The 13,959-nt window shown below is 44.5% G+C and overlaps 1 protein-coding gene across 1 annotated transcript; it reads left to right on the forward strand.

Annotated features, from left to right (window-relative positions):
- Positions 1-1,878: 1,878 nt before the first annotated feature.
- On the forward strand, positions 1,879-10,659 carry Psmd7 (proteasome 26S subunit, non-ATPase 7). Its single transcript, XM_008833698.2, has 7 exons — positions 1,879-2,064; positions 3,853-3,944; positions 4,704-4,796; positions 5,437-5,534; positions 6,183-6,263; positions 8,207-8,298; positions 9,690-10,659. The coding sequence occupies exons 1-7, from the start codon at positions 1,991-1,993 to the stop codon at positions 10,114-10,116; spliced, it is 957 nt and encodes a 318-aa protein (XP_008831920.1). The 5' UTR covers positions 1,879-1,990; the 3' UTR covers positions 10,117-10,659.
- Positions 10,660-13,959: the final 3,300 nt, after the last annotated feature.

Consider the following 13,959-nt stretch of genomic DNA (forward strand, 5'->3'; position numbering starts at 1 on the left):
GCCAAGGTATCAAGAATTTATCCTATACCACAAGGCTGCTCCAGTTTCTCCATGTTCATGTGAGTTTCCAAAATGTTGCCTCTCTTTAAGCATCTCTTCAGCTCCAGTTTCAGTCTTGAGCTGAGGACCGCTCCATGGCAAAACTAAAAACCCTGAAATGAGAGAGAAACAGCAGGAAACATGGAGAAAGTGACTGAACTACCGCTTAATCAACACTTACTTCACCACAGGCAGAGTGGCAGGTGATATATTGGCCAATAATATTAGGCTCAAAGACATTCCACAAATTGTGTGGTGTTTTCATTTTCTATTCTGTATTAAAAACCACCCCAAACTAGTGACTTAAAGCAACAGCCATGATTGTTTTCCTAGGATTGTAAAAGCTAGGCTGTGCTCAACTGGGCAGTTCCTTCTGCTCCACCTGGTGTCTGCGAGGGCTGGACCATCGTCTGGAATTTTTCCAACATTTCTGATGCTTCAACTGGAATGATTACAACAGCTGGGAGACTGACTGGACAGTCCTCCTGTCGTCCATGTGGTCTCTCCTGCCAAGTAGTGAGACCTCTCTATGTGATAGCTCAGAATTCCAAGAGTAAGCATTCCAAGAACAAACAACAGTGTAAGGAAAGGCATTTCAGAAGCTTCTGCTGGTGTCACTCGCGGCATTGTGTCACTGGTCAGAGCAACTCACTAGCTGGTGTTTAAAGTCAATTCTGGAGACCATACCTGGCCATGAGCAGTGAGAGGTTTAAAATTCCTATAATCCATCTGTGGCAACACATGACTCTAATCCCATCACTTGGGAGGTCATCCTTAGATAAATAGCAAGGTCTACACCACTCTGTGCTACATAAGACCTTTTTTTGTCTTTTTTCAATAGGGTCTCTCTATGTAGCCCCAGCTAGCCTGAAACTATGTAGACCAGGCTGGCCTGCAACTCAGGAAGATCTGCCTGCCTCTGCCTGCCAAGTGTTGAAATTAAAAGTATGTACCACCACACCCAGCTATAAAACCCTGGGGTTTTTTTTTTTTTTTTTTTTGGGTTGTTTTGGTTTTTTTGGGGGGGGGGTTGGTTTTGGTTTTTTGGTTTTTTGTTTTTTTTTTTTTTGTCGTTTTGAGTCAGGGTCTCCCTGTAGCTCCAGCTGTCCTGGAACTCACTATGTAGACCAGGCTGGCCTTGAACTCACAGAGATCCGCCTGCCTCTGCCTCCCGAGTGCTGGGATTAAAAGCGTGCGCCACCACACCCGGCTAAAATACTGTTTTTAAAATAATAAAATTAGGGGACTGGAAAGACGGTTCAGCAGTTAAGAGCACTAACTCCTCTTCCAGTGGACGTGGATTCAGTTCCCAGTACCCACATGGTGGCTAACAACCATCCTTCACTCCAGTACCAGGGGATCCAACATCTTCTTCTGGCCTCTGCAGGCATTGCACACACATGGTGCACTTACACACATGCATACACCTTCACTAAAAATGAAATCTTTTTCTAAAAATAAAATTAAAAAGTAAGTAAAATAGACACCTCTAAGAAATCCTCAGAGTGCTCACTTGAAGCATAAATATATGGTGTTACTATTTGAGTTGGTAGAAGTCTTAACTTACTATTTGTTTTTCTGCGTGTTTTTTTCTTTACTTTACAAAGGGGAGACATGATTATGAAACCAACTGAGGTGAAAAGCCGGGGCAGGCCCATCACCAAGTCTAGCTTCATCAGTTCCCATCGCCCCTTCAGCTTTGAAGTCCCAAGGAAAGGTTGGCGCTGGATGCTAGGCGCCTAGCTCCAGCCCTTTCCCTTTCTCAAGATGGCGACCCAGGCGACCGTGTGGGCGCGCCGCGCAGAGCTCTCTGGGAGCGGAAGACGATAGTACGGCGGCGGCCGCCAAACCGGAAGGGGTGGTCCTGGGCCTGGAGGAGCGGCTTGTGTCGCTGTGGTGGCCGGTTTTGCGGGGCGTTGTGAGCCGGGGCTGGCGGGTGGGCTGTGTCGCGATGCCGGAGCTGGCGGTGCAGAAGGTGGTGGTCCACCCGCTGGTGCTGCTCAGTGTAGTGGATCATTTCAACCGGTGAGCAGCGGCGCGGACCTGCCTGGCGGCTCCGGGGCTGCTGAGTCACGGGGACGGCGCGCGGGCCGGGGACGCGGGTGGGGTGGCGGGAAGGCCGCAGAGCCGCCGCGGGGCTCGGAGTTGGGTGACAGCATTGCAGCTCCCGGGGCTCGGCCGTCTTGTGCTTTGCCGAGATCTGCACGGTGCCACCGGCCCGGCCGCGCCTTTCCCCGTAGCGGCTCGTTGTCGGGCTGCGCTGGCGTCTCGCGTGTCCGGGCCTGTGAAAGCTGTCACCGAAATTCTTGCCTGGGTGAACGGCTTCCCTGGTGGGCGGCGGTTTTACCCACCGAGTTTCTAAGGGGGGATCTGGTTTGATGGCGCCTTGAACATGTGAGGAAGGTGACAGGTTTCTTTCCTTCTCATAGTGAGACAGGCATTGATGAATAAAGTGAGAGCACATCCCACACCTCGCCTGGGACCCCGCTGGCTCTGCCGGCTTTGCCCTTTCCAGCCGTTGGTCCTGCTAGACCTGTTCCACGTGTTTGAAAGATAATTAGTTGGGTTAACAAATGTGAAGACCCAGTTGAGAATCTGTGCTGTAAAGATTTGGTGGCTGAGTGCCTGTTGCAAACGAGGCATTGTTCACCTAACTCAACCAAAGCCACAGAGAGACTCAGGGCTGAAGTTTATGATCCGTAGTATAGGCTTGTAGGCACCTCAGTCTAACAGCCCATGTACAGTGGGCTTTTCTGCTGTACTGTAGATAGAAGTTCCTTCCAAGATACAGTGGAGGTCCTGATGGGGTGGCACTGTTTTAGTTTTATTCAAACTTTTGGTAAGAGCAGAGTGGGGGAAGACAGACGCTGCGGGCAGGAACAAATGGAGAGCTTTAAAAAGCACAAGTGGACTTTGTAAACCAAAAGAAAAGCCCATGAAGTTTTCTTTGATGTGGAAAAGGTGTTTGAAGTATTTGCGGCTTAATAAAGGGGGAGGGGATCAACCACAAACAATACAGATTCCTTACTTTCATTCACTCTGTACCCCAAATTTACTAAGGTGATTTGCATGTGAAGCCAAACACTACAGTTAAACTGATGTGAAATGTGGAACTGTTAAGGAGTTATAGTTCAATTTTCTTAGCAGAGAATTGAATTATTTCTATGTCTACCATTTGGAGATGGTTAAAAATAATTCTTTAAAGAGTGTTAACACTTGTAGCTCTATAGCAGAAAATCACAGGAAATTTGAGATGGGGATAGAAATTCTATGGTAAAATCTTCCTCATTCATCCCTTCTCTCTGTATGGTTAGCAGCAGATGTCTAACTTCTAATGAGCCAAAGAGTCTGCAAATGGCACCGTCATGCCTCTGTGGTAATCACCTGCTAAGCCCCTAGACAGAGAATAAAGTACATCTCCTGGAGCATGTAGGCATGGAACCAATGTTCTAGAGAGGACTTGGTGTCCTGAAAACCATGCCGTAAAATTGGTACTACTCTAGCGTCTCTATCCCAGGAAAGATTTCAGTGTAGAGAAAATAGGGAAAGCGTAAAGAAAAAAAATAAAATAAAAGCTGCCAAAGAAAGATAACTTTGAATGCTCCCCAAGCATGTATTTGCAGTCTGTGGAAAGTAAAGCTTCCAGTGTGTGTTCAGATTTCTTGAATGATCTCTAATGCCATGAAGTCACCTGTTGTTTGTTAATTGGGATTAGTTTTCACATAAACTAAATTGTATCTGTGCTGTTGACATTTGCCACTGAATAATTGTTGGGTCCATGTATCTGACTGACCGCCCATCTTTTTCATTCAGAATTGGCAAGGTTGGCAACCAGAAGAGAGTTGTTGGTGTCCTGTTGGGGTCATGGCAAAAGAAAGTACTTGATGTGTCCAACAGTTTTGCAGGTAAAATATAAGCTTTAGATTTTTCTGAGCATGGTTAGAATGTCGGTTCACTTAAAAAATTAGTATTTTTTTTTTAATTAAAACCCAAAGATCCTATTTCAGAACTGTTGGCCTATGGGAAAACTGATGACTACACACTAGATCAGAGAGTGAATATTGTAACTTGTAGGCCATCATCTCCACTCTGGTGACTCATCTCTGCCGTTGTAATACAGGAACTGCTGTGCAAACAAACAAGTGTAGCTGCGTTCCAATAGTACAGACGGACCATCAGGGTAGCTCCTCAGGTCCCACACTAAGTACTTAAACCCTGGCTATGAGTGGAACAAGAAGCAGCATGGGGACCTATACTGTGACTCTACCAGAACTTTACATTTATGCTCTGTATGTTACCTGTATGTCAAAGCAGCAATGGAAGGCCTGGTTTCTGGTCACCAACTCCACTGTCTAAAAGGACAGGCAGTAATGTGATTTGCCAAGTGAGGAATGTTAGAAGGAACTGGGTCTTTGGCAAACTACAGAGTATGTGTCCTTTTTAAAGGTTCTGCCCCCATAATGCTAAGTTCTAAAGCTTTAAGAGAACCTGGAAGCCCAAGTGCTCTTAGTTTTTAATGAGGGCAACAGTACTATAGGACAGTTCATGGAAAAGTGAATCAGATGTGGCTTAGGAAGTTCTGTGACTTGAGCTTCGATTCCATCTAGCATCCTAAGCTAAATTGTTTTTGCTTTCTCTCTCTCTCTCTCTCTCTCTCTCTCTAGTCCCTTTTGATGAAGATGACAAAGATGATTCTGTCTGGTTTTTAGACCATGATTACTTGGAAAACATGTATGGGATGTTTAAGAAGGTCAATGGTAAGACTTGAGTTTGTAAGTTCTAGTATGCTATCGGTGCCTTATTGGTTTTTAACCTGTTTTCCTTTACTGTTAAGGATTCTTTCACTTAGCTAGTCTTAGATTGGTGGTGATAAAGGATTGAGGAAGACTAGATGAAAAGTATAGTAGCAACTTAAGGCCAGGTAGACCAGCTAGACTGGAGGGTGGGGCCGGCCCTCTGATTGCAGCTACAAGGAGAAAGCTGTCCAGGACAATCCACCAGCCCTAGAGCTTCAGTGTCAGCAGGGAACATCTTTTTCCATGTCCCTGCGTTATTTTCTTATGTCATATGGCAGCCCCACTTGCTTTGGGAATCCTCATTCCCACACCGCAGCGCCATCTTGATGGCAACTATATTGCCTTAGAAATGTTCTCTAGTTACTTCATGTGTGACTCTCTAAACAAGTCTGAGATATAGATGTCTCTGCATCATATACTGTTTGTCTTCACAGAATTCTGATTGGGGGTTTTAGGGTACACAAATATATCAAGGTGTTTTTGGTCTAGAATTTTCAAAAAGGTAGAAAGCAAGCATAGCTACTGAAATTCTTACTCTTCTTAAGCCAGTTGTATAGATCTTTATGAAAATAACTCAAACCTATAAGTTTTGCCTTCCCAGCCAGAGAAAGAATAGTTGGATGGTACCACACAGGCCCTAAACTGCACAAAAATGACATCGCCATCAATGAGCTCATGAAGAGATACTGTCCTAACTCAGTAAGTGCTCATTCTCAGAACTCTTCAGCGATACCTTTGCCAGCTAATTCAGGAACTCCTCAGAAGGATTTGGACAGCAGTTCAGTTCATTACTTTTTTTTCTAAGCGCATTGCATTAATAATGTATAGCTATCTGTGGAGTGCACTGTAACCTAGTATATTAGTAACACTTAATGCTGCTGAGTACCAACAGTAGAATTGACCTCATCCTCTCAGTAACTACATGTTGTCTTTATGAATGAGGAAATTGAAGTTGAGAATAGTTAAGAAGACCAGGTGTGTTGGCGTACATCTTTAGTCCCAGGAGGCAGAGACAGGCAGCTCTCTGTGAGATCAAGCCAGCTTGGTCTACATAAGAGTTCCATGCCAGCCAGGGCTACATAGTGAGACCATGTCTCAGAAAATAAAAAAGACTAGTGAGGTCTGGGAAGTGGCAGAGGTGGGGACACATCTGGTTTTCATGACTTAGTGGCCACACTGCAGAACAGAACAGAGCATGGGATAGTTTGAAATATGAACTGGGTTTTGTTGAACTGAACATTCTGGCTTGTTTGTAACTGAATAAATAAAATAGTTGAGTAATCAGAAGAAAGACAGGTGGTGCCTTGTGTCACAGGGGAAGCTCGCTAAGCTGTGTTTCTCTCTCAGGTACTGGTCATTATTGATGTGAAGCCAAAGGACCTGGGGCTGCCCACGGAAGCCTACATTTCAGTGGAAGAGGTTCATGATGTAAGTCGTCTCACTTTGAGCCGGGGGATTGAATTAGCAAATTCCTTTTCCATGTTCAAGTCCACAAGTCCTTCATCTTTTTTGTTGTTGTTGTTGGGTTTTTTTGTCTTTTTGAAGCAGGGTCTCCCTGTAGCCCCAGCTGTCCTGGAACTCACTATGTAGACCAGGCTGGCCTTGAACTCACAGAGATCTGCCTGCCTCTGCCTCCCAAGTGCTGGGACTACAGGCATGCACCACCATGCCCAGCTAAATCCTTCATCTTTTAAAGAGATGGTTGATTTTTGCTAGTAGATTGATCTTGAGGTTTTGAATCGTCAGTTTTTAGAAATAAAAAAGACCAAAGAAATCTAAACTCTGCTTTCACAAAAGAAATTGAAGTCCAGAGTGGTCAGATGATTACACAGAGCCCTTCAGAGCAGAGGAAATGCCAAGCTTGGGTATTTGTTCCTCTTCTGATAATGTTTCCACTGTTTAACTATTTAGTCTGGGCATGGTGGCACACACCTTTAATCCCAGCACTCCTGAGGCAGAGGCAGAGGCAGGCAGATCTCTTTGAGTTTGAAGGCAGCCAGGGCTACATAGTGAAACCCTGTCTCAAACACACACCAGTTTTAGAAGTCTGTTCTACAATCATTCCTGCCTCTATTCTTTCCACTAAGCCTTTTCTACTTTCTCCTAGCTCCACAGCACATAGATCCAAATTTATTGTTTGGTTGCAGTAAAGCTTTCATCCCTGGTCTCAATCCAGTTGTTTTTGTTGGTGGTGGTTTTTTTGTTTGTTTTTAAGTTACTGTTCAACCTGCCTCTTTAGAAAATGAATTTGGGACTGTTCATACTCACACACTAAGGAAGAAGGTGGTTTTTTGGGGTTTTTTTTGTTTTTTTTAGTGGAAGGTAAACAGAACATAAGGGTTGTGTGAGAAGATGAAGCTAGAAAAGAATTCATACCTGGAAAGATTTGCCATGATGGTCTTGGAGATTGGATGTTAGCATGACCAGAGCCTTGCACAAAGACTAGAATGCCTCTTGGAAGATTCACTCTTTGCTGAATAAAATAACTGTCCACGTTTACAGCACATAATGTAACTGTAGTGACTTGTCCAGGACCCTGCAGCTTGCTTAGCACATACTGGCAAAATCAGGCAGTCTTAAATACAAATCCACCAGAAGGAAGTGCACAGCCTTTTCCCAGCACTAGGTCAGAGAAATGTCTCCCAAGTCCCATCAGGAAATCACAAGATGATGTGTGAACCAAATCCCCCAGGAAATGCTTGTGTTCAGATCGCTCTGTTGCATTGCATTTGGGTCTCTTGGTGTCATTTGATCCAAGGGACAATGGTGGTTATATTTGCTGCACGAGTGTCTCATATGCGAGTATTTTTTAATTTTTTCCATTCTAGAAATACCTATATACTTTTTGGGTGTTTTTGTTTTGGGGTTTTTTTGTTGTTGTTGTTGTTTTTGTTTGTTTTTGAGAGAGTCTTCCTATACCTTTAGCTGGCCTGAAACTCACTATGTAGACCAGATCCACCTGCCTCTGCTTCCCAAGTACTGAGATTAAAAGTGTGTGCCACCATGCCTGATTTAGCTATATACTCTTATCCCACCCAAGCCTTCCCTGAGCATCCAACCCCAAGTTGTGGGCTTGATTGGAATATCAGTTTTCCTTGACAAGAAGAAGTTCTTCAGAGAACAACTTAGTGGTCACAACATACAAACAATAGGTTCACAATATACAAACAAGCTAACAATAATGTCCCAAAAGAATTTTTCAGCTTTGAAGATTTATATTTCAAAACAAACCTGACCCATTGTTGCCATGGAAATCTCTGTCATACAGCCATGAAATTTGCTGACTAGCAGCAGAAGATTCAAGGTGTGAAAGGGGAAGCGTGCCGGTGACTTCCTGAAAGTAAATAACCATAGTTATATTATTTTCCCAGGATGGAACACCAACATCAAAAACTTTTGAGCATGTGACCAGTGAAATCGGAGCAGAGGAAGCTGAGGAAGTTGGAGTGGAACACTTGCTAAGGTGAGCCCTTTGTACAGAACCAGAGTGAGCTGCAGGGGGAGGTTACAAGGTATGAGGAAGGGTCCATGTTAGATTTGTCTCATCTCATTCTGGCCCTGGCCAGCCACTCATGAACCTCTTGTAGACAGATCATGGTCCCTTTCTGAGCCTTTATGTTCGCTCTCGCTCTCTCGTTTGTGGGGATTTTTTGGTTTGGTTGGTTTGTGACAGGGTCTCCCTGTCACCCCAACTCGCCTGGAACTCACTGTGTAGACCAGGTTGGCCTCAAACTCACAGAGCTCTGCCTGCCTCCGCCTCCCAGCTGGGGATTAAAGGTGTGCACCATCATTCGTTTTTTTAAAGTCTGGGTATACCTGTATAGTCCACCTTGGCCACAAACTCACAATCCTTCAACCTCAGCCTCCCACAATCTGGGATTAAAGGCATGAGCTGCCACGCCCAACTTTTGATTTCTTAGAGGTTGAGGTCATTGAACATCTCTAAATGGGTGTCCTGGGTTACAATGTGTGACTTCACAGATAGCACACTTTGAACAGAAACCATAATGTTAACCATGACAGAATACAGGAGGTGTATGACATGCAGGCCTGTGCTCTCCAATGAATGGAGTTTTCTGTGAAGAATCTTCATCTTGGGATGAGATTTTTGTATGGTCCAAACTTGAAAAAATTCAGTGTTCACCAATCACTAAAGTCCCTCCAGTTCTGAAATCACTCCTGACTAAATTAAGTTTCTTATAACACTGTAGCAAAATGGATAGAGGATTGCCATCCTTTATAGACAGGGAAGTCGAGGAGAAGCACTCATTGCTGGGATTATAGGAGTGAGCCACATGTCAGGCTCTAGAGCACTCTAAACAGTGCTACCCACAAAGTTGTTGTCAGATCTGAACTACTGACCAAAAAATTGACTTTTTAAGTGTAAGTAGTTTCATTTTAGCTCTGTAGTATTGTCATTTTTTGGAAAATGCCTTGTCATAAAAAAGATAAAATTCAGGCTGGAGAAATAGCTCAGTGGTTAAGAGCACTGACTGCTCTTGCAGAAGACCTGGGTTCAATTCCCAGCCCCCACATGGTGGCTACGAACCATCCTTAACTCCAGTTCCAGGGGAATCCAATGCCCTCTTCTGACCCGCGCGGCATTGCACAGCACGGGTGCACTTACATATATGCAGGCAATATGCTATACACATAAAATAAAAATAATAAAATATTTAAAAATTTTTTTAAAAATACTGATTATCCCCTCCCATGACAGCAAAACTAAGGTAATTTATACTTACCTTTATCAAATAGAGACATCTAGTTTTCTTTTGAAAGTTTGTCCCTCCCTAGTTTTCTTAGACTGTGAGAAACTTTCCAGCGACATAGCCTTCCTTGTGGTTATTCCAGGGACATCAAGGACACTACGGTGGGAACTCTCTCCCAGCGGATCACAAACCAGGTCCATGGTTTGAAGGGACTGAACTCCAAGCTTCTGGATATCAGGAGCTACCTGGAGAAGGTGGCCACCGGCAAGCTGCCCATCAACCACCAGATCATCTACCAGCTGCAGGACGTCTTCAACCTGCTGCCAGACGTCAGCCTGCAGGAGTTCGTCAAGGCCTTTTACCTGAAAACCAATGACCAGATGGTGGTGGTGTACCTGGCCTCACTGATCCGCTCCGTGGTCGCCCTGCACAACCTCATCAACAACAAGATCGCCAACCGGGACGCAGAGAAGAAGGAAGGACAGGAAAAGGAAGAAAGCAAGAAGGAGAGAAAAGATGAGAAGGAGAAGGGCGATGCAAAGAAAGAAGAGAAGAAGGAGAAGAAGTAACCCTGAGCTTTCTTAATTTGTAAATTAAAATCTTATAAACTAACTCAGTGTGTGCCACTAGAGGGTTCTTTATCACTCAGCGCTTCTTAAAGAGCTGTCCTGATGAGAGCGCTCTGCCTCTGGTCACTTGCTGTGGCATTATGTATAAATGGATGGACAGAGGGACTGATCTCAAACCTACCAGCAGCTTCAGCTGCTGTGAGTTGGGGAGCGCCATAGTGTAGGCATCTGATCCTATGAGAGGCCTGAAGAGAATCCACATAACGTCTGGTATTCTTCATTCTTCCATCCCTAAAACCAGGAGTTGGTTTTTTCTCCGCCTTAAAACATCCATGGGGTCTGTTTGTGCTAATTGGCAGAATTGCTAAATGGAGTGCGTGGATCCTGTACACTCTGTCTCCCAACACTTTGAGCTCTGACCCTTCTGGACTCTTCAAACCACATCACGGTTTCCAACCTGGAACTCTAGCATTCTTAACGCTGGGGGTCCAGGTCCATGTTTTGTTCACCTTGAAAGATACAATTAAATGGCTTGGTTTGTAAGTCTGTGTTCTGGTGGTTTTGACAGTGGCAGTGTTTTCAGAAGCAAAGCAGGATGATCTTCAGAAGTTGCCTGGAATCTTCTTAAACTTACCTGCTATGAAGAAGGCTCAGTCTGGCTCTAGGTTGTATCACAGGTCTCCTAGGAAGTAGGTCATCCCTGAAGTCCCTAGAACAGTTTTCCATTTGCTATTGCAGCAGGTCCTGAGACTATTGGGCAACAGATTAGCTGGGGTGCTAGTAAGAACAGAGCATGGTTTCCCAGTGAGTGCGTAAAGTAAATGATTGCTCCTAGTGGGGCCAGTTAAACAAGGGTTGAGTCATGTGACATGGGACAGTCAATATTATTTCCTTTCTTGGACATCACAACCTTGAGAGTTCTCAAATGTACCAGGTGGATGATATGTTCAAAAACTTGGGGCTGGAGAGGTGGTTCAGCAGTTGAGCACTGGCTGCTCTTGCAGAGGACCCAGGTTGGGTTCCCACCACCCACATGGCAGCTAACTCCAGTTCCTAGGGAATCTAAGGGCTTCTGACCTGGGCACTGTATGAGTTCATTTATACACATGCAAGGCAATGCACTCATTTTATTATAAAATAATAAAATAATTGTTAAATATAAAAATTCAAAAACTTAAGAATGCTACAAAATAACACAAAGTCAGTTGGATCCCAGATTCCAGATAATGAGGTTAAAATGCCTCAAAATGATCAGAAGCATCATCTGTTGGCCTGTTAACAGACCAGTTAGTGGAAACATGGGGGTTGATGTAAGGTAAAATGTAAAACGCAGAACCTGGGTTCAGTTCCAGCACAGGTCAGCTAACAGCCATCTGTAACTCCAGTTCCAGGGGATCTGATGCTGTCTTCTGGCCTCTGTGGGTGTTGCACAACATGGGTGCACTTATATGCAGGCAAAACACCCATGTATAAAATAAAATTTTTGAATGTAAACTGAACCAATTTGAACCTCTATTGGGTCATTGAAGTTCATTGTGATCTGAGATAAAAAGGTAAAATGGAAAGAACAGGGTTTTTTTTTTTTTCCTATCTAGAATTCAAATGGTTTTCACAAACTGGATAAAAGAAATGTATGATACATAGTTTAAAATTTGAGATGGGGAAGGGGTCATGAGGCCCCACCCCTCGCTGAAGATCTGCAGGCAGTGGGGTGGGGGCACTGTTAAGTTGTCCTTGCTCCTGTAACCAACTAAGTAAACCCATTGGGTCACAAAGAAGACATGAAAATAGGTCTGCTTGGGGAGAGGTAGGGGATCAACAAGAGGGGGACAGGAGAGGGCAGTGGGTCAATATGACCAAAATGCATTATATATGTGTGAAAATCATGAAGCCATTGTGTGTAATACATGCTAACAAAAAAGTTGACTTGAGGTAGACCCCAAATCTCAGTGTTGATTTGACCTGTAGTTGCCATGTTGAGAACATGATCACAGAAAGGGAAGCTGGACCTTTGACTTTTTTCCCAGAGAATTGGCAGAACACAGGTCTGGGGAAAAGAACAGGGATGCCATGGTCCTGAGGCTTTAGGCAACGGGAAGGTTCGGGAGTCACCGAAGGAGTGGCCCCTTCACGTACAGGTGAAAGGTAAGTGTGTGCTTGAACTGAGGCCTGTGGGGCTCAGGTCTGCCTCTAGCAGCATAGGCTGAACTTCAGAAGCTTTCCCAGGGTTGGGTGGACTAGGAGAGGGCTTTGAGCATTTACTCCCCGATTTTGATGAACTGAAATGTGTGTTTAGTATAAGAGGACTGTCTAGGCCTCATCCTTCCTCTCTTAGTTTGACCCCCATGTGGGCAAAATTGACTTCTGTCTTCCTAATGGGATCTTCGATTTCTAAAGAAAATAGGCAGCCAGCAGTGTCGCAGTGTAGACTGTTCTGACCTCCGTGGGCATTGTACAACATGGGTACACTTACATACACGCGGGCAATATACTACATATGAAATAAAAATAAATCAAAAAAATTAAAAATAAACCTTTCTAGGAGGAATTAGAGACTTAGAATTTTACTCCAGCTTCTAGAAGAGGCTTCTGAGAGTTCAACCACGCACAATTACTTCACTTCAAATGAACAACAGGCCCTGATGTAAAAAGGAAATACCCTATCACTGGGGAGCTGTGTGCAGCCCTTCTACCAGTTTATCTGCAAAACAGAATGAAGAGGTGTTTGTTAAACATCAACATTAAAAACATACTTCACCTGACCTTTCTCAGGAAATGGGAAGAATACAGGGCAAGCTGGGAAGGTTAGAGAAATACTTACGTGGCCCATATGAGAAAACTCAGAAGTTCATTCCAAACTGTATAATATAGACAAGGGCTACTTTGCACTTCCCATCCAGCCGTTGACATTATAACTGTGACCTGAGTTCTCTTTAAAAAGAACTATTTTGTTGGAGGACTAGATTAAAAAGTTGACTCCTGGGCCAGGCGTGGTGGCACACGCCTTTAGTCCCAGCATTCAGGAGGCAGAGGGAGGTGGATCTCTGTGAGTTGGAGGCCAGCCTGGTCTACATAGCGAGTTCCGGGCCAGGTGGGACTACAGGGAGACCCTATCTCAAAAAGGCAAAAAAAAAAAAAAAAAATTGACTCTGAAAGTAGCGAAATGGAAACGTGGAAAGAAAACAAGGAACGAGGGCAGAAGGAAGCGGCTGTGGAAGTCGGTGTTTCCAGAGCCCACGGGAGGAATCACGCGTTCCTCATGGGCGGCAATCTGTTTCTGACACTAGATGGCGCCATTGGCCGGCTTCGCCTTTTAACAGGAGGACTGTTTGATTCTCATTTCAGAATAGAATTGGGAACCTTCCCCCAAATCACTTCTGGTTTGATCTGCTACTATCCAGGCAAGAGTTTTGTCTGGGCCAAGGCTGGGTCAAGCTGGCACACCTCCGCCCGCGCTTTGCCCTGCCCACACTACCTGTACAGAAATCTGCCCTTCAGGGAGCTCCTGCCTCAGAGTGCTGGGTTTTCCCCACCGTCACTCCTGACGTCTTTAAGCACCATTGATTTGTAGCCATTTACACTAATTTCTTTGGTGTAAATATCCCAGAGCTGACTCCAAGCTAACAGCAGAAGTCAAGAGACGCAGGTATTATGAAACATTTCCACAGAGGCAGAATGAAATAGCCTCAAGGGTACACATGAATCTGGGCTTGGTAGCTGACACCTATAATCCCAACCCTTGGGAGGTGGAGGCAGGAGGATTGCTCATGAGTTTAAGGTCAATTTGGGTCACACAGTAAGACACTGCCTCACAAAAAATTTAAATAAATTTTTTTTTTTAAA

Source organism: Nannospalax galili, unplaced genomic scaffold (assembly GCF_000622305.1).
Source record: "Nannospalax galili isolate Female #2095 unplaced genomic scaffold, S.galili_v1.0 scaffold410, whole genome shotgun sequence".
Lineage (NCBI taxonomy): Eukaryota > Metazoa > Chordata > Mammalia > Rodentia > Spalacidae > Nannospalax > Nannospalax galili.